General features: G+C 51.1%; 2 protein-coding genes across 9 annotated transcripts in view; both read right to left on the bottom strand.

The window, feature by feature from the left end:
* Window positions 1-29: 29 nt before the first annotated feature.
* SLC5A11 (solute carrier family 5 member 11) lies at window positions 30-16,527 on the bottom strand. 7 transcript variants are annotated; one of them, XR_012625208.1, is made up of 17 exons: window positions 16,314-16,527; window positions 13,179-13,355; window positions 12,204-12,275; window positions 11,501-11,605; window positions 11,190-11,249; window positions 10,810-10,914; window positions 9,363-9,468; window positions 8,439-8,519; window positions 7,784-7,989; window positions 6,835-6,970; window positions 6,047-6,154; window positions 5,503-5,653; window positions 5,113-5,281; window positions 3,679-3,894; window positions 2,297-2,459; window positions 1,822-1,936; window positions 1,075-1,188 (listed from the first exon to the last, which is right to left on the bottom strand). XR_012625208.1 is itself a non-coding variant. In XM_074840464.1 (16 exons), the coding sequence occupies exons 2-16, from the start codon at window positions 13,308-13,310 to the stop codon at window positions 968-970; spliced, it is 2,031 nt and encodes a 676-aa protein (XP_074696565.1). In that variant the 5' UTR covers window positions 13,311-13,355; window positions 16,314-16,527; the 3' UTR covers window positions 30-967. The 7 variants fall into 7 exon arrangements, 5 of the variants coding, with proteins under 5 accessions (XP_074696565.1, XP_074696567.1, XP_074696566.1 ...); XM_074840464.1 differs by lacking the exon at window positions 1,822-1,936 and having other exon boundaries at window positions 30-1,188; XM_074840466.1 differs by lacking the exons at window positions 1,822-1,936; window positions 16,314-16,527 and adding an exon at window positions 14,921-15,059 and having other exon boundaries at window positions 30-1,188.
* Window positions 16,528-19,027: 2,500 nt separating this feature from the next.
* The window catches only part of GRID2IP (Grid2 interacting protein), a 41,017-nt gene continuing 38,184 nt past the window's right edge, over window positions 19,028-21,860 (bottom strand). For both annotated transcript variants that reach the window (XM_074840450.1, XM_074840451.1), the window contains 2 exons: window positions 21,554-21,718; window positions 19,028-21,147 (listed from right to left, as the gene is read on the bottom strand). In XM_074840450.1, coding sequence (XP_074696551.1) covers window positions 21,076-21,147; window positions 21,554-21,718 — 237 coding nt within the window. In that variant the 3' untranslated portion in view covers window positions 19,028-21,075. The remainder of the gene's footprint in view (window positions 21,148-21,553; window positions 21,719-21,860) is intronic.

Genomic DNA, 21,860 nt, shown 5'->3' with positions numbered 1-21,860 from the left:
CAGCCCCACACACTCCAGGCAGGCAGGGAGCAGCTCTTGCTCTTTAATAAGTTTATTTGCAGCTACACAAGGGGATGGGGGATCACACCACCAGCACAGCCCCGGGGGGTAGAACGTTCCTTGAGCCCAGCCAAGGGTTTTCACACGGAAGCGCTCACAGAACGGCTGCGGGGTGTCTGCCCCCCCTGGGAGGTGAGGGGCTGCCGCTGGGCCCCTCTGCCCTGGCAGCACTCAGTAGGTTTGGGCAGAATTAGTTCCTGAAGACAATTTTGGAGCAGTTTCCATGCTGGGTGCTGGTGTTGGTCAGTTTGCAGTGCCACGAGCGGTGCTGGGCAGAGAGGCTGTAACGCAGGCAGGGAGCAATGCAGGCAGGCCCCAAGAGCTAGGTTAACACAGCAAGAACTTGCAGAAGTGGTGGCAGGGCCACAAGCACTAATTGCACACACACCTCAGCCCCCTGCACCGACAGAGGAGGCCAAAGGGGCACAGCTGAGCCCCCAAGGCACAGCTCGGGGCTGCGACAGAGCGAAGACAGCACTGAGAGATGGTGTCACCCCTTGAGGGTGGAGGAGCTGAACCAAAGGGGAACCAGGTGATTGTAGCTGGTTATAGAGGCATAAATAGGAAGAGAATCCAGACTTCTGAATTCCAGGCAGAGCTCTAAGCCCAAAGAGCATAATTAAATATTTAAAATAACCAAACAAACCTCTTCTGCCTAGTTGCCTTCCTTAGCTCTTTACACCCATCTTCTTGTTGCCAGTTTGGGTCTGACAGTGCCGGTGCTGGGCGCTCAGCACCTTTCACAGCCAGGCCCCCATTAGAAATAAGGAAAGGATTAGGGAGGAGGGTCTGTCTTCTTAAATAAAATAAAATTTAGAAAGCATTAAGAATTACATTAACCCTCTGCTAATTATTATTTACACCAATTAAAATTAGTTGATGTCATCTGGAATTGAATAGCCAACTGCTATGCAAAGTAGGCCCAGAGAAAGAGCCCGGCACATACACATAATAGCAAGTTGATGTTCAGGACGTGTTTCACCAGCGGTTTCTCCTCCAGGGAAGCCACAGGAAGCGGCTCAGGTTTACTCGACGCCGCATTCTCGACATTCTCCTGTTTGTGCTCCATCCCGCAGAGCCACAGAAAGGTGGTCATCAGCTTCGATCTCCTTTTGGCGTTAGTCGTACCTACAAAGACAGGCACTAGTGAGGTATAAATCTCACCAACCAAGCAAATCCCAGGAATGTGTCAATGTGGTCCTGTACAAAGGGTTTTGGTGCAAAAACACACCAGCATTCTTTAAATGAATACGCTAGCTACGCTGAGGTGTAGGAAGCCCTTCAATCAGCATCTTTGGGGGCTGTAGTACCAATTTCATTCTTCCCTGGAGCTCTGAGCTCAAGCTCTGCTGTTCCCAACATTTTAAGAAACAGTTAACAGTAGACCAAACCTAAAAGCTCAGCTGCAGCTGCTTGGTGCCCATCAGCTTCCTCTTGCAAGTGCATGCTCTAGTCCACTGAGGTTTACATGCGCCACACACGTGTAAATTGAATTTCCCCAGCTCTGGTGTGGGTTAGGGCACACACGACTAAATGCCAGGAAGACAGCGCCCATGCACAACAAACGTGAGACTTCCCAGTGGTTGGGAGATCTGCACCGAAACTCATTAACTTACTGATCTTTTCAACAGCTTTTTATAGATCAAAGGAGTACACAGCAAAACCTGCAAAGTTACATAAACAGTGTCCCAAGCCTGGCAAAAACAAGTGATGATAATCATCGCTGGAAAATGCAGAATGAGTTGCTATGCATGTTTGTACCTAATACCGACAAGTACAAGTTTTAAAAAATGTAAATCCTCCTTCACTGATCTGTCAAGAACTCCGCCCAGGGCTCTGGGTTCTCCCTGCTGCTAGAGTCGATCAGAAAACATCACTGAAAAACAGAAATGGAATTTCATGAAAATAATTGTGGTTTTCCTCCACCCTCCCCTTTTTCAACCAGTTCTCCTTGCAGCAGGTGCAAGCAGCACCAGTCCCTAGCGCAGGATAATGGGCATGGCTTTCTGTATCCCATCCAGCTCCTTCTTGATTTCAAGCATATGTAATGCCATCAAGAGATGGAAAAGAAACTAAACTTCTGCTTAGGTAAAACTGTCAGGTAAAAACCTTCTAGCATGCCCTGAAGTTACAGAAATCCAGAGGAAGTAGTTTTAACGTTTCTTGTCTTCAAAGCCTTTACATAATGCCTAGGGTTAAGTGTAGGTATTACTGAATAGGACGTCGGAGCACTTACATTTATTATCATCTGAACTATTTTCAGAAGCAATGCTTATATCAATCTGGAGAGCTGGACGCTCAGCTTCACACACTCCTTTTGCAGCATCAGGGGAAGGGCTGACTGCTAGGTCTTTCTTGACTGGTAGATCCCCACGTGTGAACCAGGTAAGCCGACTTATCTGATGGCATGAAGAGTGGTGTTAAAGACAACTGCTTTCATGGTTGTTTAAAGGAGCACCTTAGCAGCAGAGCAGCCTGCAGAGAGAATACTTAGAGGGGCCGAAATCTGTTCTCCTGCTCTGTTGGAGCAGGTGAACAGCCAAGTGCTCAGCTGGTGACTACAGCGGTGGCTACCCTCGGCATTCAGCTTTGTCGGGCACACGACAGCGGTTCGTACAGCTACGCTCGCTGAAGGATGGCATTCTTCACTCTCTGCTACTGCAGAGGAGACATTTCTGCACGGGACCATTGCAGATGCAGACTGAGAGCAGGTCAGTGAAGGGAGCAAAAAGAATGGAAATTGTGGCCAGGGAGGAATGATTCAAAGAACTGGGGTTGTTGAGAGAAGAGAAGACAGGTGGGAGATATGATAATTTTCTTCAAATATGTAAAAGACTCATTAAAGAGGAATGTTCTCAGTATCAACGATAGGGCGGACAGAAAGGGATGAGCACAACATGAAGCTGGAAAGATTCAGGTTGGACATAAGGAAAAACTGCGCCTGGGAGGCAGGTGAGCTCTCAAGTTGGTCGCGCACCTCCCTGGGCATCCTCCCTCTCTGGGGATTTCTAAGAATAAGGTCCCCAGGTCTGTCAGAAATGTGTCGGGTTAGCCCTGTCTTGAAGCAAGAGGATGCGCTGGCTGTACGATTTCTGAAGGTCCCTCTGGCCCTCCTTTCTGCTAGTCATGTTTTTCTGTAGCCTCAGTATATCTATTGAAAATAGTCAAACGGGCACAAACCTGTTCCAGAGGAAGTGTGCTCTCTGCCCTTGATTTCTCTTTTCTGCGAGTAAAAATGGTTCCTCACTAAATTAGTAAGAGAGTTGATAAAGATGACCCAGAAGCTGGAATTTCTTGGAAAATAGAGGGAAAAAGCTAATTTGTCATGGATTAAACACACATGTTTAAACTTAAGAACAGCTCTTTGTAGCATCTACTGTTGACCCATTTCCAGGGTGGGATTCTGGATTTATGGGACCAAAATCTTAAATGGCAGCAGGGTGCTGGAGCAGAGGAAGGATTGCTGTTACAGGTTATTGCAAGTGTGATCATAAATAAAGAATGAATGGAAACTTCCATTTCCAGATTATTTATCCCCACATTATTCCCGTGGATGTAGTGTGGGGCATCCTGGAAACCGTTTACAAAGAACAAAAGAAATCTGAAGGGGTGACGCACCATTTCTTCCGCAGGGGGTTCTGTGAGCATGCTCACGACCAGCACAGTGAGCGTGGAGATGGCAGCCAGGACCATGGAGAAGTAGAGGTAGTGCATGTACTTCACCACACCTGGTCGGAGGTCGGTCTCACCGCACTGGGGCTCAGGGTAGATGAAGTCCAGCACCAGCCGAATGATGCCCAGCAGCAGCCCGATCACCAGGCCCCAGAACGCGCCCTAGGAAAGGCAGGGTGTTTATTGGAGCACGAATCATGGAATGGTTTGGGTTAGGAGGGACCTTAAAGATCATCCAGTCCCACCCCCCTGTCACGGGCAGGGCCGCCTTCCACTAGCTCAGGTTGCTCAAAGCCCCGTCCAACCTGGCCTTGAACACTTCCAGGGAGGGGGCAGCCACAGCTTCTCTGGGCAACCTGTGCCAGGGCCTCACCACCCTCACAGGGAGGAATTTCTGTCTCAGATCTGATCTAAATCTGCCTTCTGTCAGTTTAAGACTGTTACCCCTCATCCTATCCCTACACCCCCTGATGAAGAGTCCCTCCCCACCTTTCCTGTAGCCCCTTTCTAGTCCTGGGAGGCCGCTCTAAGGTCTCCCCGGAGCCTTCTCTTCTCCAGCTGAACCCCCCAACTCTCTCAGCCTGTCCTCACAGGGGGGTGCTCCAGCCCCCCGAGCATCTTTGTGGTCTCCTCTGGCCCCACTCGAGCAGGTCCGTGTCCTTGTGATGTTGGTGCCCCCAGAGCTGGACCCAGCACTGCAGGGGGGTCTCCCCAGAGCAGAGCAGAGGGGGAGAATCCCCCCCTTGCCCTGCTGCCCACACTGCTCTGGGTGCAGCCCAGCACACCGTTGGCTTTCTGGGCTGTCAGCACACGTTGCTGGCTCATAGTCAGTCTTCCATCCACTAATCCCTTCTCCTGACGTTTGTATCCTAACAGTTGCCTTAACCCTGGGGGGCTGACAGCTGCCCTCTGCCTAACCAAAACCTGAGACTTTAGAACTTTGAGAAGACTTTATCCAGCACCAGTTTTTGTGGAAAAACTGGAGGTTTAGGACTCCTGATGCCATTTAGTCTGGCTCCTTCACTCTCTGGACTCACTGTGCCTTCTGTAGCCCCCCTGATGCAGATAATACAAGTCCATGTAAAAAAATCAGCTGATGGCTAATAAGCCCCTAACAGGCTCTGAGATTTACGAAGGACACCCTGAATCATCTCACTCCTTCTGAAATGCCAGTGGAGTCTCTGAAAAACAGCAGGAATTGCTCCCTCCTGTACTGGTGGTAGTTGCTTGGGTTGTGCAGAGGTCTGGGTGCATTTGTGCTCCCAAACACTCTGAGAGGTGGCAGAACTGCAGCCTGGGGTGGTGGTTTGAACTGCAGGACTCCCGTGAGGGCAGCGAGGCTGCAGAGGCGACTGCGGGGCAGCACAGCGGAGTTGTTACCTTTTCATTTGCTCTTTTCCAGAAGCAACCCAGTATAAACACCATTGCCACGGGGGGCTGCAGGTAGGAGCTGATCGACTGGATGTAAATAAAGAGCTGCCCACCCTGGCCAGCCTGTACTAGGGGGATCCACAGGATGGAGACCACAGTGAGCAGCAGCACAAAGACCCTGCACAAGAAAAAGATGCCGTTACTCTGAGCTCAGGCCTTTCTTTTCCCATTGTTCATCTTGCCAGGCTCCAGCTGAGATCTTTCGTAACCATAAGGCCTCCACTCTATCCTCCACCAAACCTGTGCAATAGGAAGATACTGCACCCGTACAGGGGCAGGCTGAGAGGCGTCTGTAACGCTCAGGCTCTGACCCAATATCCACGCCCTAGTTCTCCGTACCTGCCAACGATCATGAGTTCCCACTCGGAGCAACGGGGACGGAAGTGTTTCCAGAGGTCCATGGTGAAAATGGTGCTGGCACTATTAAAGATGGAAGTCAGGGAGGACATGAGAGCTGCTATCATCACTGACATCATCAGGCCCCTGAGTCCTGGAAACAGAAGTACAGCTGCCCTGAGGAATCCCCAATAACCCACTGTAGGATACCCTAGAACTCTTCTCTGAACTAGAACAGACTTTTAAAAATGTTTTTAGCCCCAATTTTGAAATGGTAGCAATAGGGAGGTGTTAACAGTTGATCCTCATTGTGAGACGTCTGCGCTTTATCTCTTATCCAAATTTGACTGAATTAAGACCTCTGGATACTGGATCATCACCCATCTCTCCTTCACATGCTGTCCCTTGCCACTGTCTCACCAAGCCCAACATAAACCCCACTGAAACTGTGGTTTCAGGGCATTTTCCTCCCCAAACTTCTCACAGACACATTTTGGCTGGTGTGTACCACACCCCTCAGTGCCAGCACCACTGCCAAGCTCCTTACCTACAGGCAGAAGTTCTATGACCAGCTTAGGATAAGCAATATCGGAACAGCCAGACGGGTTGCCACAGATTTTTCGGCAAATTTCTGCATCTGCACAAGCCACCAGATCTAAAATAAGCAAGGGGGGGGTGAGAGGCAGTGTTCCATAGCCACAGTAAACCAATATATCTAAATGAGTCTACTGAATGTTGTAAGCTGCTTTCTAAGTGACGTACTGGAAGGCTTGGAAGTGGCAGAGGACCGTCTCAACACAGCGAGAAAGGGCAGCATTGGGCTTCCCTGTTTTCCCTTTTTTCCTCCCATGCAAAAGACACGCTCAGCACAGGGAGCTGACCTGCCGTGCCTGTCTAATTCTCCTCTAGGAACATTGCTCACCTGAGGCCTCGGGCTGTCCACCCACCCCCAGCACAGCCGCATCCGCGCGTTCCCACCCGGTGAGTGGTTTATGACATTCAAGGTGGTGCATTAGGATTTCTCTGAGTGCCTCAAACTTAAACTGCAGGAGGAGCAACGTGTGGGGTGCAGGAGGGGCCTAAGCGCACGATCAAAACACAGAGCGGCTGTGGGCAGCAAGGTCGGGATCAGCACAAGTGCTGTCAGGCAAGAGCCAACTGCATGAGCGTTGTGCAGTCGTGACTGGGGTCTGCTGCAGGGAGATGTGCGTTTCTTCATGCTTTGGGCACTGGATGCATCACAACCTTTAACTTATTCATAAAGGCTGTTCCAGCTCCACAGAGTTGGCACAACCAGCAGCGACAGAGGGAACAGATCTCTCCTTCAGCACTTACCTGGGAAGAGAATTCGGCTGATCATGCCTGGCATTACCATCATAAAGAGGGGCAAAATTTTCAAGTAGGAGGTCATCAAGGAGCCTCCTTTGGCATGAGAGAGGTTTTTAGCAGCAAGGGACCTCTGAACGATGACCTAGAAATTAAGAAATGTGTTTGGTCTGCTCTCGGCAGAGAGGAGCTGGCTGTAGATGACGTGATACCGATTGCATTCATGTGTATGCTTTGTTCTTCTCTAAACTAGGGAAATCTTAGAAGGGTGAACACAGAGCTTGGCTGTAGCTTTATAATTCTTGCTTCAGATCCTAAGCACCTTACAGAAATGTAGACCTGAAAGGCACTGCTTGTGTCATCAAATCTGAGCCTTGCTTCTGCAGTATCCCATGCTGCTTAATCTGTTCCTTAACTAATCACACTCAGGCTTAGAATTTTCTTTTCTTCTTTTGTTGGGGACTTCCCTGACCTGATGGCTAAGCCTGGCCAGGTCAGCAGCCCCCCTGTCAAAGCAGGACAGAGTCTGAAACGAGCAAAGTGAGTTAAGTAAGAGAGTACTGCAGGAACATCAGGAGGTTGCTTAGGGCTCCAGTCTTGCAGGTGGTGTCACTAGGAGGGATGGTAGTCAGACCCTGGAAAGTTGAAAGAGTGAATTCACAGGTGGTTCACAAGCAGTGAAAAGCTTAAGTTAAAAAAAAAAAAAAAAAAAGAAACAGACAAGAAACATCTTTATAGACTGGGATTAGCTCACAAACACATTCTTACCCCTTTTTTACATTGAAACAATTCCCAAAATTTAGTTGTGCTTATCAAGCTTTGCATCTTTAGGATTGAAAGTATCAGATTTTACTAAATGCCCATCAGAAATAGCAAACCAGTCCAGGCTATGTTGCAAACCCTAGGTTTGTAATCAAACAGCATGTTCTGAAAACCAAGGAAATGAGCTGTAACCCACCTGGTCTGTACACCAGTACCACAGGGATGGGATGGTCATTCCCACCAAAACTCCTGGCCAGGGCAGGTCAGAGTTAACAGGGTCTCGGAAAATGTGAAAAGCATCTTCTCTTGGCAAGCCACAACTGCTGTTTTCCTTGCGGATGCTGGGAATGGCATCAAAGTATTTTGTCTGCAAACCTTCAAGACCGCCAACTTCAACAAAGCCTAAAATAGGTCATGAGAAGCAGTTATCACATCTCCCGGGGTCAGTACTCCGATTTTCAGCCCCTGTCGTTTGCTATGGGTGATCCTCCACAAGTATTCTTTAAAAATCAGAAGCTATTGACTCCAACACTGGGCGAGGGAATAGCGTAATGCTAAAACTGCGAATAGCGTAATGCTAAAACTGCAGCTAGGGAAGGTGCTTGTTCACCTGTAAGGCTGCTCCAGACCGTGCTTCTTTAGAGATTCCTCAGGGAGCACTCACACATTTTTACCACACAAAGAGCTACTGTAAGATTATTTGCACGAGCATATATTCCAACAGGAGAACATACAGAGAGCAGTTCCCAAAACATCAACTGAGTCATCAGTTGTGATGATCCAGCTTGTTTGTAGTACTTGGTAAAGCTTCTAGCATAGTTTTAGTAATAAAACCCCAGGGAAACACTCACTGAAGACCATGAGAGTCACAGCCCCGATCAGCATGATGAGGGTTTGCAGAGCGTCTGTGTATATCACAGCTGCCAGGCCACCTAAGAGAGCAGAGAAGCAGCAAACTGGGGGAAACTGGGTTTGTTCTGTCGTTGCATTTCACACTTTGCAGAAGTTTTTAACAAGCGCCGTAAGCCGAGCCCCGTGCCTGGCAGGCTGGTGTGTTCTGACTGTGTTGGGGGGCAGTTCGGCCAATTCCTGTGCATGACACTTTGGCTGAAATCTCTCATGTTTTGAATCATAATGAGTCACCATTTTGCCACTAAAAAGCCAAAGTCCAGTATAAGTACTTCTACGGGAAATACATGGAAAAACTCCAAAGCATCCAAAACAAAGCCCAAGCTGAATAAGGAGGAGGAGAAGGAAAAAAAAAAAAAAGATGGGGGGATCTTTATGAGCAACATCACTAGGGGGGAGCACTGGGAAAGGAGCAACCTTTATTTGTCTGGGATCTGCTACTGACTCCGTGCATGGCTTTTTTCCATTTGGCCACTCATAAACGCTGAAAGGGCATCCAAGATTGACAATGCTTTCCGCATTACACGGCTCATTGTTATGTAAATCACTCATACCTCCAAAAAGCCCAGAGGAAAAATGTATTGTGCAAATGCCTCGAGCGAAGCTTCTCCTTAAAGCAGAACTGACATGCATCCGTATCTGATACGGCCTTAGAAGGGGGATTCATTTACCCTTACCTGGTAAATTTTTCTTAATGAGGGAGCTGTCAATCGCTTCTCCCCCCCATTATCCACACTCATGGCAAAAGCAGACTGTGTGGGAAACGCAGGACTCCTGTCATGAGCAGGAGGATTCCCGGGGCATTGTGTGACCTGCTCAGCTCACTGAGCAGGGTCTGCAGCGGGATCTGAAACTCGGCCACGTACCCGCAACGGTGTAGAGGGCTGTGACGGCCAGCAAGCCCACCACAGCGATGTACAGGTCCCAGTGTAAGGCCTGCTGAATGAAGAGGGCCCCAGCGTACATATCGACCTGGAGAAAAAGGAGTTATCCCTGTTGCAAGGATGGTACTACCGAGCCCCTCAAAGCTGGTAGTGCCAGGGAGCATGAACATTTAGCTGACCAGTCTCCTTTAGTGGGATCAGTCTGGTTTGTAACCAGCCGTGACTCCCCAGCTCCCTGCAGCACCTTCTCCCCACGGCACACCCCCCCGCAGCCCCAGCTCCTGCCTGCTCTGCAGTAGGACCAGGCTCAATCAGTATTTAGAGACTATTCTTACCGGTCGTGGGGGTGAGGATGGAGCTGGCCCAGGGGACGGGGAGCACGCACAGCTCGCTGAAGAGGACATTTGGGTGGGGTGAGCTTATCTCTTCCCCGGAGCACCAGCACGCTGGGAGGGGAGAGCTGCGCTGGCCAGGGGACTGGAGCACTGGGGTGCAAACCTCACAGGTGCCTCTGCCTGCCACCAGCCCCGGCACCCCCCTGCCATAACGCAAATTCCTCCCTGCTGACATGGGGACAGCAAGATAATACAGAAAAGCATCCTCGGGGCTGGGAGCCAGCCCTGACCAACTCGCTCTGCAGCTACGTGCAAACGCTGCCTTTGAGGAGAGCTTTAGGATAGGTGAACTGCAGACCCAGAATGGCAGACAGGTACAAAAGCATCCTGAGCACAGGAATTGGATTGTCAGAGATTCCCATCAAATGGGTGGTTTTCTCTAGAGGAGAACCTGAGCCCTGTGACTAGCATCCATTTCAGAGGGGACACGGGCAGGCCTGCGTCAGACAGTGCATCCCACTTTGGCCCTGGACATACAGGAAAAACACAGGCAGGGACTTGTCTGATTTCACAGATTCATGCACTGCCCCACAGTTAATAAACAGCTAACGAGGTGTTGCGCAAGGGTTGATTCGGTTGTTTATTCAAGGCACATCAAACAGGTGCCATAAATCACTAAACTCTTTTCACCTAAACACATACCAACTCCTACGTTCTTATTCATCCTGCACATACCAGGATTTGGTGTCTGCACAGGCAATAAACACAAGAAGGGAGGAAACTGGGTAAGCTGCCAGACATACAAAATCTAACAACAAATTCATCCACGCTCACAACAACCTCTCAATGAACTATTGCTCGGGACGTTGACACCCAGCTTTCCCTCCAGCTGTAGCAAGAGCTACAGATGCTTAATAGGAAAAAAAGAAGTTATTTGGTTGTAGGTTCTCAAAACAACCATGGTCTACCTTCCTCAGGTGTTCTGATAACACACCCTTTCTGCTAAGGGCCAGTAGTTGCATTTCTCAGCCTCACTGATCAGCACATTTTCAAAGTGAACTGAATTCAGCCTGCTTCCATTTTTTAATGCTTACTGATATTTTGGTGAAGATGTAGATGAACAAGTAGAGAATCGCCAGGAACATCTGAATCCTTTTACCTCCAAAACGTTTCCTCAAGTACTCTGGCATAGTAGTAACCTACATGAGAGACACACAGCTGGAGAAGGTGGGAACTGCTCCCTGGGAGATGGAGCAAACCTACCCCATCACCGGGTAGCAGAGCAGCCTGACCCCCACACCCAAGCCCTCAGGGCAGTTCCTGGGCAGCAACTCCCCTCCCCTTTAGCCCAGGCCCCCGTGGCTCACACCAACCTCCCCAAAGGAGCACAGCAGGAGGTGGTTAAGCCCATGAGCCAAACAGGTGGCTTAAATACCAGCAAATCACTGACAGACACAACATCCCATCTACTTACACCTGCTGCTATGTAAATTGGAAGGAATAGCCAGGCCAGCACCAACACACAAAACATCCCCTACAAAGCGAATGGAAAGGAAGGTCAGAGATGCTGGTTGAGGCTGCGATCAGGTGCATCAGTGGGGACACAGGTCTGGGTTGTCCCCCAGAGGCCTCAGGCCCCCCACGGCAGGTGGTGACTTGTAGCTCACACAGCCGGAGTCTGAGCCTTTGGAGCTGCCAGACCTGTCCCCTCGTGTGGCAACACGGTGCCAGAGTTGCCCTGTCCCCTGTCCGGAGACGGCTACAGAGCCCCCGCGCCACACTCACATTCCACTCGTAGGCTGTTGCGGCAATTCCCGAGGCAGCTCCCGACCCAGCCAGGCCAATGAAGTGGCCACTTCCAACGTTGCTGGCAAACAGGGATGCTCCCACCTGGAGGAAGAGAGGAAATGGGCTCTGGCCCTGGCACGAGGCATTGTCCTCAGCCTGGTGACAACACAGCGATGCTGTTCCCCGAGGACACAAAATCCTTGTCACCCTCTGCCACCTTCTTCTCTCCAGCTTCTTTCATCATTTGCTGCCTATCACTCATTTGTGGGCCTGTTTAGGACCATCCTGCTCCCAAACCAGTGTCTAATCTCTTGTGGGGGAGCTGGGCAGAAGGTGGAAGGTAACAAGTAGAAATGTCAGGCCGTCAGGTTCCTACATTAGTACATAGTGACTCACCAGCCCAGCCCAAATGCAATACCCCACCAGGCAGACTGGCTCAACATAAACCCGTGCCCACGATGGGGACCACCCAGTTAATTCTGGAAATCTCCAGCTCAAAGCACACAGACCCAGACAGGCTCTACAAGCGGGGGGGTGGCTCTCACAGGGCACAGGGCTGTGGCAGGTGCCCCGGTCTCAAATATGGAAAAAAACCCGTTATAACTGTGTCTTTGCAAAACATGGAAGGCTTTTGGTGGGATTTTTTTTCAGTCTTGCTGTCGCCTGTGGGCACAAGCAGTGTAACAATAAAGATACTTACAGGCCACCAAACCATCTGTCCTCCAGCTAGGAAGTAGCCTTTCACGGTGCTGCGCTGCGTCTTCCACATGGACTGGGAAAGCAGAAAAGCAGAACAGAGGTTTCAGCAACCGTTTCAGCTGCTGCTCAGAGCATCGCCAAGCGATTTCCCCAGCGGGAGACTCTGCACTGTCATCAGATGCAAGCGAAGGGTTTCCTGAAGGACCTGCAGTTTCTGCTGGGAAATCCTGGGGGACAAGGGAGCAGCAGACAAGGAAGGGGACGGGCCATACTGTAAGCCACATGCAAAGTTTTCTATCATCTCAGCATCCTGATTAAATGTTTTCTGCAATAGCAAACTAGATCACTCCAGATCCACGAGGAACGCAAGCAATTTTGGACAAGAACTGTGGACATCCCTGGTTATTAGCTGCAGCCAGGAGAAATGCTCGACATTGCACATATTATTCATTGAGTCCTGTTCCTCGGAGATTTCAGATAGTTTCACGCAATACCATGAGAGTTCTGCACCACATCTGAAGGGAGCAAGTATTCATCTCTGCCTTATGACAGCCATGTGCTCCATGCCAAAAGGATGTCCTTCTGCCTTAATTATATATAAACAGTATTTTTAATTTACGGAATCTGCTGTCAGGACCACTGCGGACAAACACAGGTGATTTATAGGACAGCAATTCCTTCCTGGATAAACAAAACATTATTAGCAATACTTTGTACTTAGACGACCTCTTCCTTACAAGGGTTCTCAAAGCCTTGGCAAACACTGGAGCTGAACAGCTCTTCTCTGGAGCCATGAGGACACTTCCCCAGGCTGAAGTAAGGAAAAGGACCTGTAAACTCCCTCTTTCCGCTTGTTCAGTTGAATCCAATGAAGTGCAGCCTGATTTGAGCCAAAGTAAAATAACCTGAGGCCAAAACAGCTGTATTTTTCAGTGTAACAGAGCACGTTTGAAAGCTTTTAACGGTATCTGCTTACCCACAGCCCAACCGCGAGGACAAATACGAAGTACAGCACAAGAACCGCAATGTCTATGGAGTCCAGCGACTTCTGGGGAAACACCTCCCACGGCGGGGTCACTGAGGGTGGGGTGCTGCTGGTGGTCTCCATGGTTTCTTATGCAGGTCGAGTGCTTCTCTGTTTTGGTGCATATATCTGTAAAAAAATGGGTTGTGTGGTTAGGAGAGGAGGTGGCAGCACCGCAAAGTTGTTGACTGTTTCTTGAGCGAGTCGAGGGTTATCGGCTCTGGCTCTGGCTGCGGTGCTGCTTGTGCTGGGCCTGTGGAGAAGACTCTTGTCTCTGGCATTTGCCTTCATTTGTGACTCCCTTTCGGTGATGTGGAGATGCTGCCAGCGCCAGGCCAGCTGTGTGCTGCTTGGCTTTCCTTTGCAGTGGATAGTTTTCTAACCAGCAGAGAAATGGGCGCAATAGAGAGAAGGTGTGAATAGATTGAAGAGCTAGAGGAAAGGCCCGGGATGTGGCACAGCTGGTGATGACAGCCTGTGCTTCCCAGTGCGGCAGCACTGCGGGACTGCCCTTGAGAAGCCGCTGGCAGAAATATGCCATGACAAGGATGTGGAGACACGGTGGCATTTTCCTCCTTTGCCACAACGAGAGCTCGAGCCTGGGTGCAGAGTGCTTGGGTCTCCTCCTGACTGCCAGGCGAGCAGGCACTGCTCCGTGTCAGGAACGGGGCCTGGCAGCGTGTCGCCGAGCACAGGGGTGGATGTTCCCTCTGCCACGCCGCAGCGGGCCGGGGCAGTGGTGCTGAGCAGCGAGTACCACCCGCAGATGGGGCGGCGGTGTGAAACCAGCACGAAGAGGCGGAAGAGCCCGCAGAGGCATTTCCTGCAGGTGAGACACTCATGTGCTTCCCACAGGAAGAAAAATGTGTTTTCTTCTCCAGAAATTGCTGATGAGGAGACGTGGTACCACTGTGGGACCCCCGCGAGGGCTGTCTGGAGCCCTCCGGAGCAGCTGTGGTGCCAGGCTGCTGCCCTTTGGCAGAGGGGCAGGATAAAGTCCGTGCCAGGAGGTTGGTTGGGTACTTGAATTAATGCAGTTCCTCCTCCCTTCTTCCTCCTCCCCTCACCTAGACTGGGCCCTGCTTTGAGAGCAGGACAGGAGGCGAATGGCAGCGCTGGTGTGGCCAAGGCAGGGGCAAGGACTACCTCGGGGAGTCCCTGGCTGTCAGTCACCAGGAATCCCTGAGCCCAGCACCTCACTGCCACGCTCCAGCCACGAAGCAGGCTCGGGGTTATTTCTCTTACCCTGCTGAGCCGAGGAGACGGTTCCTCCGACGAGAGGCCGAGCCAGCACTCCCTGGCCTCGACGCTGCTTCGCAGCCGGCTCAGCTCCGGGTCCAGCCCCGGCGTCGCCGGGATGGCTGGGCTGGGTGTCTGCTGGTCCTCGTCCTCCTGCCTACGCAGCTGGCCAGATCCTTTGGCCTCTCTTGGACTTGTAAGGCAACACTTACAAGCTCCTCTGCCAAAAAGCTGAAGAAGGTGGGGCGAAGGGTGGCCTGCACCAGCCCGGGGCTCCCAGTGCAGACGGTCGGACAACAAGCAGTCGAACAAGTTCTTCCTCTGAACACCCGGCGCGCAGCAAAGCACAGACGGAAACAGCCGCCCTGTCCCACGGTCGCGTGTTTCACAACCTCTGCCGGCTTCACCCCTTTGTCCATGTGTTGAACTGCAGCTGGAACCTGCCCTTAACTCACCTGTGGCCTGAGGACTTGCCCGAAGCACAACTGGCTGCCCTCCTGCACCGGTGGCCGTGCCGGGCTCCCAGTGCCCAGGTGTGTGAAGGCAGCAGAGAGGGAATGGAGTCACAAGCGCCACGGTGACGGAGATGCCACGATTTCTCCAGCCGGACAGTATTTGGGAGGACAAGCCCTGCCCTGTGTCCCTGCTACGCCCAGTCCTGCAGCACGGGCTCTGCCTGGAGCAGGGCTGCTGTGCTCGTGCGGTTATGAAAAGGTCAGGCAATAAATAAAGAGTTTTCCAGTGGCAGATACCAGCCCATCACCCACTTTCTGCAGCTGAGGGGTTGTAGCCTCCAGCACAAGAGCCAAAGGTGGTACTGAGCCATGTGCTGGCTGCGTGGCAGTGGTGGCAGTGCCAGGCTGGGACCGGGGGCTTGCAGCCCCTTGGCAGAGCCTTTTCTGTGCCTTGTAGAGCCCCTGGATCCCACTGAATTCCTTGGGAGCTTCTGCCTTGCAAGGATGCAGAGCACTGATGATCAGAAGATCAGTGCTATCTTACCTCTTTAAGAGGCAACGTGTCTTGGCTGTTGCTGAGTTCTTACTGGCATGCTTAACCTCTAACTAGGAAAAGAAAATTAGGGTTCGGTATGCCAGCCTTGGGAAATTGCTAAGCCTGCTCTAACACCTCCTACTTTCTCTTTCGCTGCTCTGATATTGCTGCTTCTTTTCATCCTGAGCCACTTCCCACCTCAGGCCCATGGCAGGGGGTTACCACAGCCAGCACTATAAGGTACACACTCGGGATTCAGCCACGCGTGTGGGACCCTCCGAATGGGTGCAGGTCTGGGGCAGAGCCCTGCAGGCATTTGTCCTGCCTGTCAGTAAAGAAAGGAAATGTGGGATACACTCCAGGGGAAATTCCCAGAGCCTGGTTAAAGCTTCTCTTGCGGCTCCCGGAGCTGGGGGTGAGGCTGGGTATTAGAAAAATGCAGTAGGCTCGGTTGCTCTGATTTCAGATCTTAACTCTGCCACAGCCCAGTGGAAATTTTGCCCGTTTTGTGAATTCAGCTCACAGCCTGGTCTCCCTCGGTTCCTGGCACAGGCGGCAGCGCTTTCCTCGCCAGAGATTGTGAGGAAGGAACACCCGTGGCATTGAAATGAAGCCGCTGAAGCCAGCCCTTTATCAATGGTGCCGGGAGAGACGCAGCCCACGTGGGTCTCGAGTAACCCATCGGGACCGTATCGCTCTAAATGCCTCCTCAACGGGACTTTTTAAAGCATTCTCAGGTCCATCCACCTCCTAAAGACACGCCGCTCGCCGAGGCTGAAACGCAGCCCAGCAGCAGCCCCAAACCCACGCACCGACCGGAGCTCCCCGGCTCAAGGTAGAAGCTGAAAGAGAACTTACTGCGCTCAGCTGGGTCTCATTCTGTTCCCTGCGCCGGGCACCACCAAGCCTCTGCCAACGGACAGGCAGCTTAAATATTGCCAGAGAATCGGGGTTTGCCAGCGGAGCTGTTAACGGTGTCACAAGGAATGAGAAGGAATATTTATAGTCAAAGTTAAACTAATTGCCCGAAGTTACTCTTTCAGTCTCCCGTGGCTCTGGTGAGAAGTGTATTATTTTCACTATCAGGGCTCATGGGTCAAACTCCACAGAGTGCCATTCTCTTAAGCAATCTGCGCAGCTAGAGAAGGGACAAGTGACAATAAAAAAAATCCATGCTGATGTCCTCTCAAGCTGACAGCCCGTGACACGGGGGAGCTGACAGCTAGTCCTGCCTCTAAGTTTATGCCTAAGCCTTACAAAGAGCAGAGTTCACCCAAGGGCTGGGGTTCACAACTCATTTCTGAGTCTGTAGGTTAATCCCAGAATCGGGTCCTCTTCTGGGACCAGGCTAGAGGTTTTGGCTTCGGCACCATCTGTCTAAAAAACCTGGTAAACACTTACGGTGAAATAACACTCAGAGAATGATGCTGAAGAGTTCCAGCACAGCGAGAGACCGTGGCAGGAGGCAGCTCATACACCCCTGAAATCGGGGTGCACAGAGCCCCAGGGCAGCACTGCCGAGAAGCCCCGTGTCTCTTGCCAGGCAGGTAACCCGCGGGCTGGGAGGACAGATGGAGCACGGACACTGGCCTCACACAAGCCTAATCCACGTCCCAATGGTGCAGTTATCAACCCGAATTTTCCTGTGTGGCATCCCCTAAGGGCTTGTTTTACTGGTGAATCCTCAGCTCTTCTGCAACGCTGGGGTGAAGGGCTCAGCCGAAGCAGGGCAGCCCCCGGGGAACGCTGGTCCCGCATCGCTGGCCACGCGTGAGCAGCATCTCTGAGCGCAGGTGCTGCTTTCGTCTCTCTCACTCACTGCTTTTACCAAAGGTTTTCTGGACCTTGCCCCTTCTCTGACAATCTCAGCTGCTAGAACCGGAAATTCAGCTCTCACCTTCGCTTTGGAGTTTTCTAGATTGACAATGGAGACAAGTTTAAAAAAAAAAAAAAAAAAAAAAAAAAGGCACCTCAGAGTCTAAGAAACCAGAAAGCAAAGTGGGAAAAACCCAGTATCTGTATTTTATCTCATTGTTTCACACTCAGCTCACAATTCTGATGAACATAAAGGGCTTTGAATCTTGTGATTGGGGACACTTTAATTTGATCTGCTAGAATTTAGAAAACCCAGATTTTCCTAAATTATGTTAGAACAAGGCAGATCCTCAAGGGCTTCAAATTCAGCCTCCAGGTGCCCGGTCCTGGCTCCCAGTCTGTGCCACTTTGTCCTGACTTGCAGCACGTCCAGTCTGAAGCTGAGACCTTTCTTTGTCTCTTTGGCATCTTTCATGGCACCTGGAAAATAATTACAGACCATGGCCCTTCAAACCATTCAAAATACTCAGAGGGAGGGTTCATACATGGTTCCACTTTGGCTTGGAGGTGCCAGCCTGGTGCTGTTTTATCCCAGCCAGTGGAGCTGCGATCACGTCTTCACCACAACTTCACTAAAACTGCTCATTTCCTCTTTGAGGTCTTTTTTCCCCATTTCTTGCAGGAAAAAGTGGAAATCCTTAAATAATCTGAGGTTTGGAATGTAACCTGGGATTTTCAGGGTCACTGTTTCCCTGTCTCTGTCAGAGGACGGACGTGGCACCCCGTGGAGCAGGAGCCACGCCGTGGCTGCATTCCCCACACTGACCCCGTGCCTGAGTTATTATTTCCTTTCCAAGGACAGGCTTTCCTGAGAAGACAATCCCATGATCGAGGCTGATTCAGGAATTATGTTAAGCCTAAAAGGAGAGCGTCCAGCCAGTGCACTGATTCCGGGGAAAAATTACCTAATGTTTGCAGCTATCAAGAAAGAGCAAACCCAGTGTGTGCAGTGAATGATGCTGACTCTTGTATGTACCGTGCTGCGGCGGAGGCTCCGGGTCATCATTTCTGTAGCAGTGTCTGACTGCGCTGGTGGGAGGTCTGACGGCCGTGCTGGGCAGCTCAGGGCTGCAGAAGAGCCAGGCTTGGTCAGGGTTAGGGCTAAAGAAACATCAGGAGGGGTTCAAGCGCTTAAAATGCGTCTGCCCAGTGAGGATTCTTTGTTAACTCTGTTTGGAGCCGTTTTACAGTTGCGGGTGCCGTGGCCTCCAGGCAGGACCCAGTGATTGAGCAGGTGCTGTAAACAAGCTAAACTACAACCAGGAAATCTGATACGGAGCCGGTCCCTATCTATCTGCTGTTAGTGTAAAGGGAGATAAATTGCTCCAGGGACGTAAGCTCAACCTCAGCCAAGAATTCCTTTTCAGAGGGAAACAATTCACTGGCTCATATGCTCATTAAATGTTTTCTTCTGAAGGTTGCAGAAAAAAATCCATGCTATTTTAAGAATTTGCTGCTCATATTCATCACGCTAGCCTGCACGCTGGCACGCAAGCAGGTCTTTTTACAATTATGCAGTTTTTTCCCTCATACCAGCCCAAACCCAGCAAGGTCAGCTCCTGCATCTCTCTCCCGTAGGTGTAAGGAGCCAATACTGAGAAGCGCAGTCACAGAAGTGCCCGATGCAGAATTCCTCACACCTCCACCTGCAGCTGTCGTACGAGGCGATTTATGACAGAACACAGAGGGACACACAGTCAGGAGGCAGAAGGCAGCAGCTTTATTTTAGGAATAGCACATAGGCATTGGGTAGAGACTGAATTGTGAATATACATAGTCCCGTTATCAAATAATATAACCATATGTCAGAAGTTCTGGTTCTTTGAAAATATTCACATAAAAATACCAAAGGGATTGAAGTTCTAACTATTTTGGAAAGGTACAACATGTAGCAAAATCTATGTACAGCATTTTCACATTTGTAATGACAGTTTCAAGTGGTTTAAATATTGAATATGTTTATAGAAAAGAAAAAAAGGAGAAAATCAGCTGAATGCAGTGTGCAGCATCCAAAATGGAAAGAGGAGCTGAGTGAGCATTTCCCTGTCCCCAGGCAGAGACAGACGGGGCTGGACCTCTGGGAACACGACGCTAGAAACTACCTGGCACTTGAAGCTGTATAAACAGAGGACGCTTGTGAAAATATGCTTCACTTTCTACAGCAGGGTTTAAAAAAATACTGAAAACCAAAGATTTGATGGTCATAAGGTCTCCCATAAATAATGCACCAGTTGGTGATTCTGTAGGTGAGCAGAGGCTGCGGTGAGAGCTCTTGCTCTGGCAATAGGCAGGAGGGAGGTTACCTATGCTACGGCTTGCTGGAGCGCTTCTGCGGGGCAGGAGGCTGGAGCGTGTCGGGTTCGAAAGGCAACGGGTGCGTTTTGCACGGAGCAATGCCTTGCCAGAGTAACGCACTGTGGGTTTGCTGCCGTAAAGCTCTCGGGGCACGGTGTCGCCCGGAGACGCATGCACTGACCACGGGATGCTGCTAGCCCTTTCATCCCAGGGGACGTCTCGGAGGGAGTTAAGTCATCTAAATTACAACCAGACATTGTCAAAAGAAGGATTTGCACACTTCGAGAGTTCCCTGGGTATATTCAGAGTGAACGACTGGGCATACGGTAAAGGGACTCTCAGGACTCCAGCCCTCGGAGTCGATAAAGGAGGGCAGGGGCTGTATTTCTTGCTGGTCTCTGCTGTGCCTCGGAGGCAGTACTCAGGGCTGCAGAGGACTCCCACTCATTTTTAGGCTATCAGGGGCTCTGTACTTTCCAAGGAGGCACCAAAATGCTCAGGGATTTATGTCTCATGGTGAGTTCAAATAAGCCTAGAGCTGATGATGTTAAACTCTTGGGAAGGCTTCAAGACCAGTCAGTCTCTGCCATAACTTTAAGCAAAGCTGAAGGCTAGGAAGGACTCTGGGCTTTCCTTCCTGTCCTGCGCAGCTGGGTAGAACCAGACTGGATCCGTATTTGGGACCACATGGACATGCCGGAAGGGTTCTGCAAGGTCGTGTTGCTTTCTGTTGCCACTGGCCAGCAGCGGTGGGGGATTAAAGCCTCCGGGCCACCTCTGTTGTTACAGTCTCTCCAGGTGGAGCCCCAGCCCCTTGGTCCGCTGCTCAAGGGCAGAAGGGCTTGGAGAGGGGCTTGAGAGGAGCTCAGCAGCATCGCTCCTCAGGGTCCTGGGGCTGCAGGCGCTGGTGGCATCCCTCTTTCTCATCCCCCCTGTGCTCCCTTCCCTGCCTGAGCTACAAGGAGCCTGTAGCTGGGCTCTATCCCCAGCCCCGAGGCTGGCAGGGACAAGCAGTGCTGGCCTGGGAAAGCTGTATCCTGCAAGGGCAGACTCGTGGCACAGCCGTGCTCAGGCACTGGCCATGGGGACGTGGGGAAAGTCTCCAGCAACTGCTGGTGCCAGTGTACGTGTTCTGGAAATGAGGGACAGTGGAGTTTTACCCAGATGTGTCTGAAATCCTTGACTCAGTAATACGCTGGAAATGGAGGACACCAAGAAAGCTGTTGTCAAGACCAGGAAGGTGTTCACCTTCAAGTCCCTGTGCCTCCCCCTCGCATCCATCCACTACCACCTACGGTGCCTTTCCAGCATCCAAACTGCCCCAACCCCTCGGTCCATGGTTCTGCTTGGTGGTAGCAGGTGACAGCAGCGTATTTACAACCAAACTCAACAGGAGCAAATTGCACTTTGTTGGCAATAAATTGTTGCACCTTGCATTGCCGCAGGCCCGTCACCAGGCAAGGGGGGACGTCATCCTGGGGCTGCGCTGGCTCTCACCGACCTGCACATCGCTGAGCGCCCGCTGCAGGGAGAGAGCAAAGAAGCTGAGGATCAGACACGGGCAGTGGGTGTGGACAGGGAGATGTTTCAATGGGACTGGCCATTACAGACTTAATTCTTCCCTGACTTCCTACTGGACAAGCCTTGCGCCTGCTTTGTGGTTGCAACCCAGCCTTCACTAACCAAGAACGTCAGACCATGACAACCTCTGCTTTACCTTCCACGGGGCTGGTGGACCAGCCCTCACCTTGGCCTCCTGCCCTAGCCAGCCAACTTGTATGTTAGAAAAACTGCACTTTATGGACGCTCAGGTACACACGTGCTCACAAAAAGCTCATCTCGTTCCCACAGCTCATATGCAAGTGAAATGCTTCACTGACACTTAACAGGAAACCGCTCGCTGGCTGGTTTTGAAAAGCGCAACTCACCTCAAACTTGCTCATGAATTCTGCAAAAATGCCGAAGAAAGCTTCAGAAGTTGTCATTTTCGAGTCTTCCCCAAAGAAGGACAACACCTTGCTGAATTCTTCCATGGCCTTGTGCTGCAGGTCGTCCAGGGATCGCATGGCAGGCTGGGCACTCTCCAGGAAGGACTGAGAGAACCAGCTTAAGGAAAACCAGCCGCACCGTGGGCCTGGTACAGACCAGAATCACTTCTGCTTATCAAATGGCTGGGTTTCCTCTCAGGTCTAAGAAGGGACCTGCTGCAAATGCAGGCTGCGGCCACACGCGAAG

The sequence above is a fragment of the Strix aluco genome, chromosome 15 (genome assembly GCF_031877795.1).
Source record: "Strix aluco isolate bStrAlu1 chromosome 15, bStrAlu1.hap1, whole genome shotgun sequence".
In the NCBI taxonomy this organism is placed as follows: Eukaryota; Metazoa; Chordata; class Aves; order Strigiformes; family Strigidae; genus Strix; species Strix aluco.
The sequence above is the reverse complement of the archived record's forward strand: the minus strand, read 5'-3'. Positions and strand labels throughout refer to the sequence as shown.

Bases quoted from the DNA above. Each gene is read 5' to 3' on its own strand.
- SLC5A11 (XM_074840464.1), bottom strand. From the start codon at position 13,310: ATGGAGACCACCAGCAGCACCCCACCCTCAGTGACCCCGCCGTGGGAG. The intron at 9,469-10,809 runs GTAAGCATTAAA...CTTTTTCTCCAG, and splicing joins ACATCTTCACCAAAATATCA to GTCGATATGTACGCTGGGGC. The intron at 5,654-6,046 runs GTAAGGAGCTTG...TTCTGTTTCCAG, and splicing joins CATAGAACTTCTGCCTGTAG to GACTCAGGGGCCTGATGATG.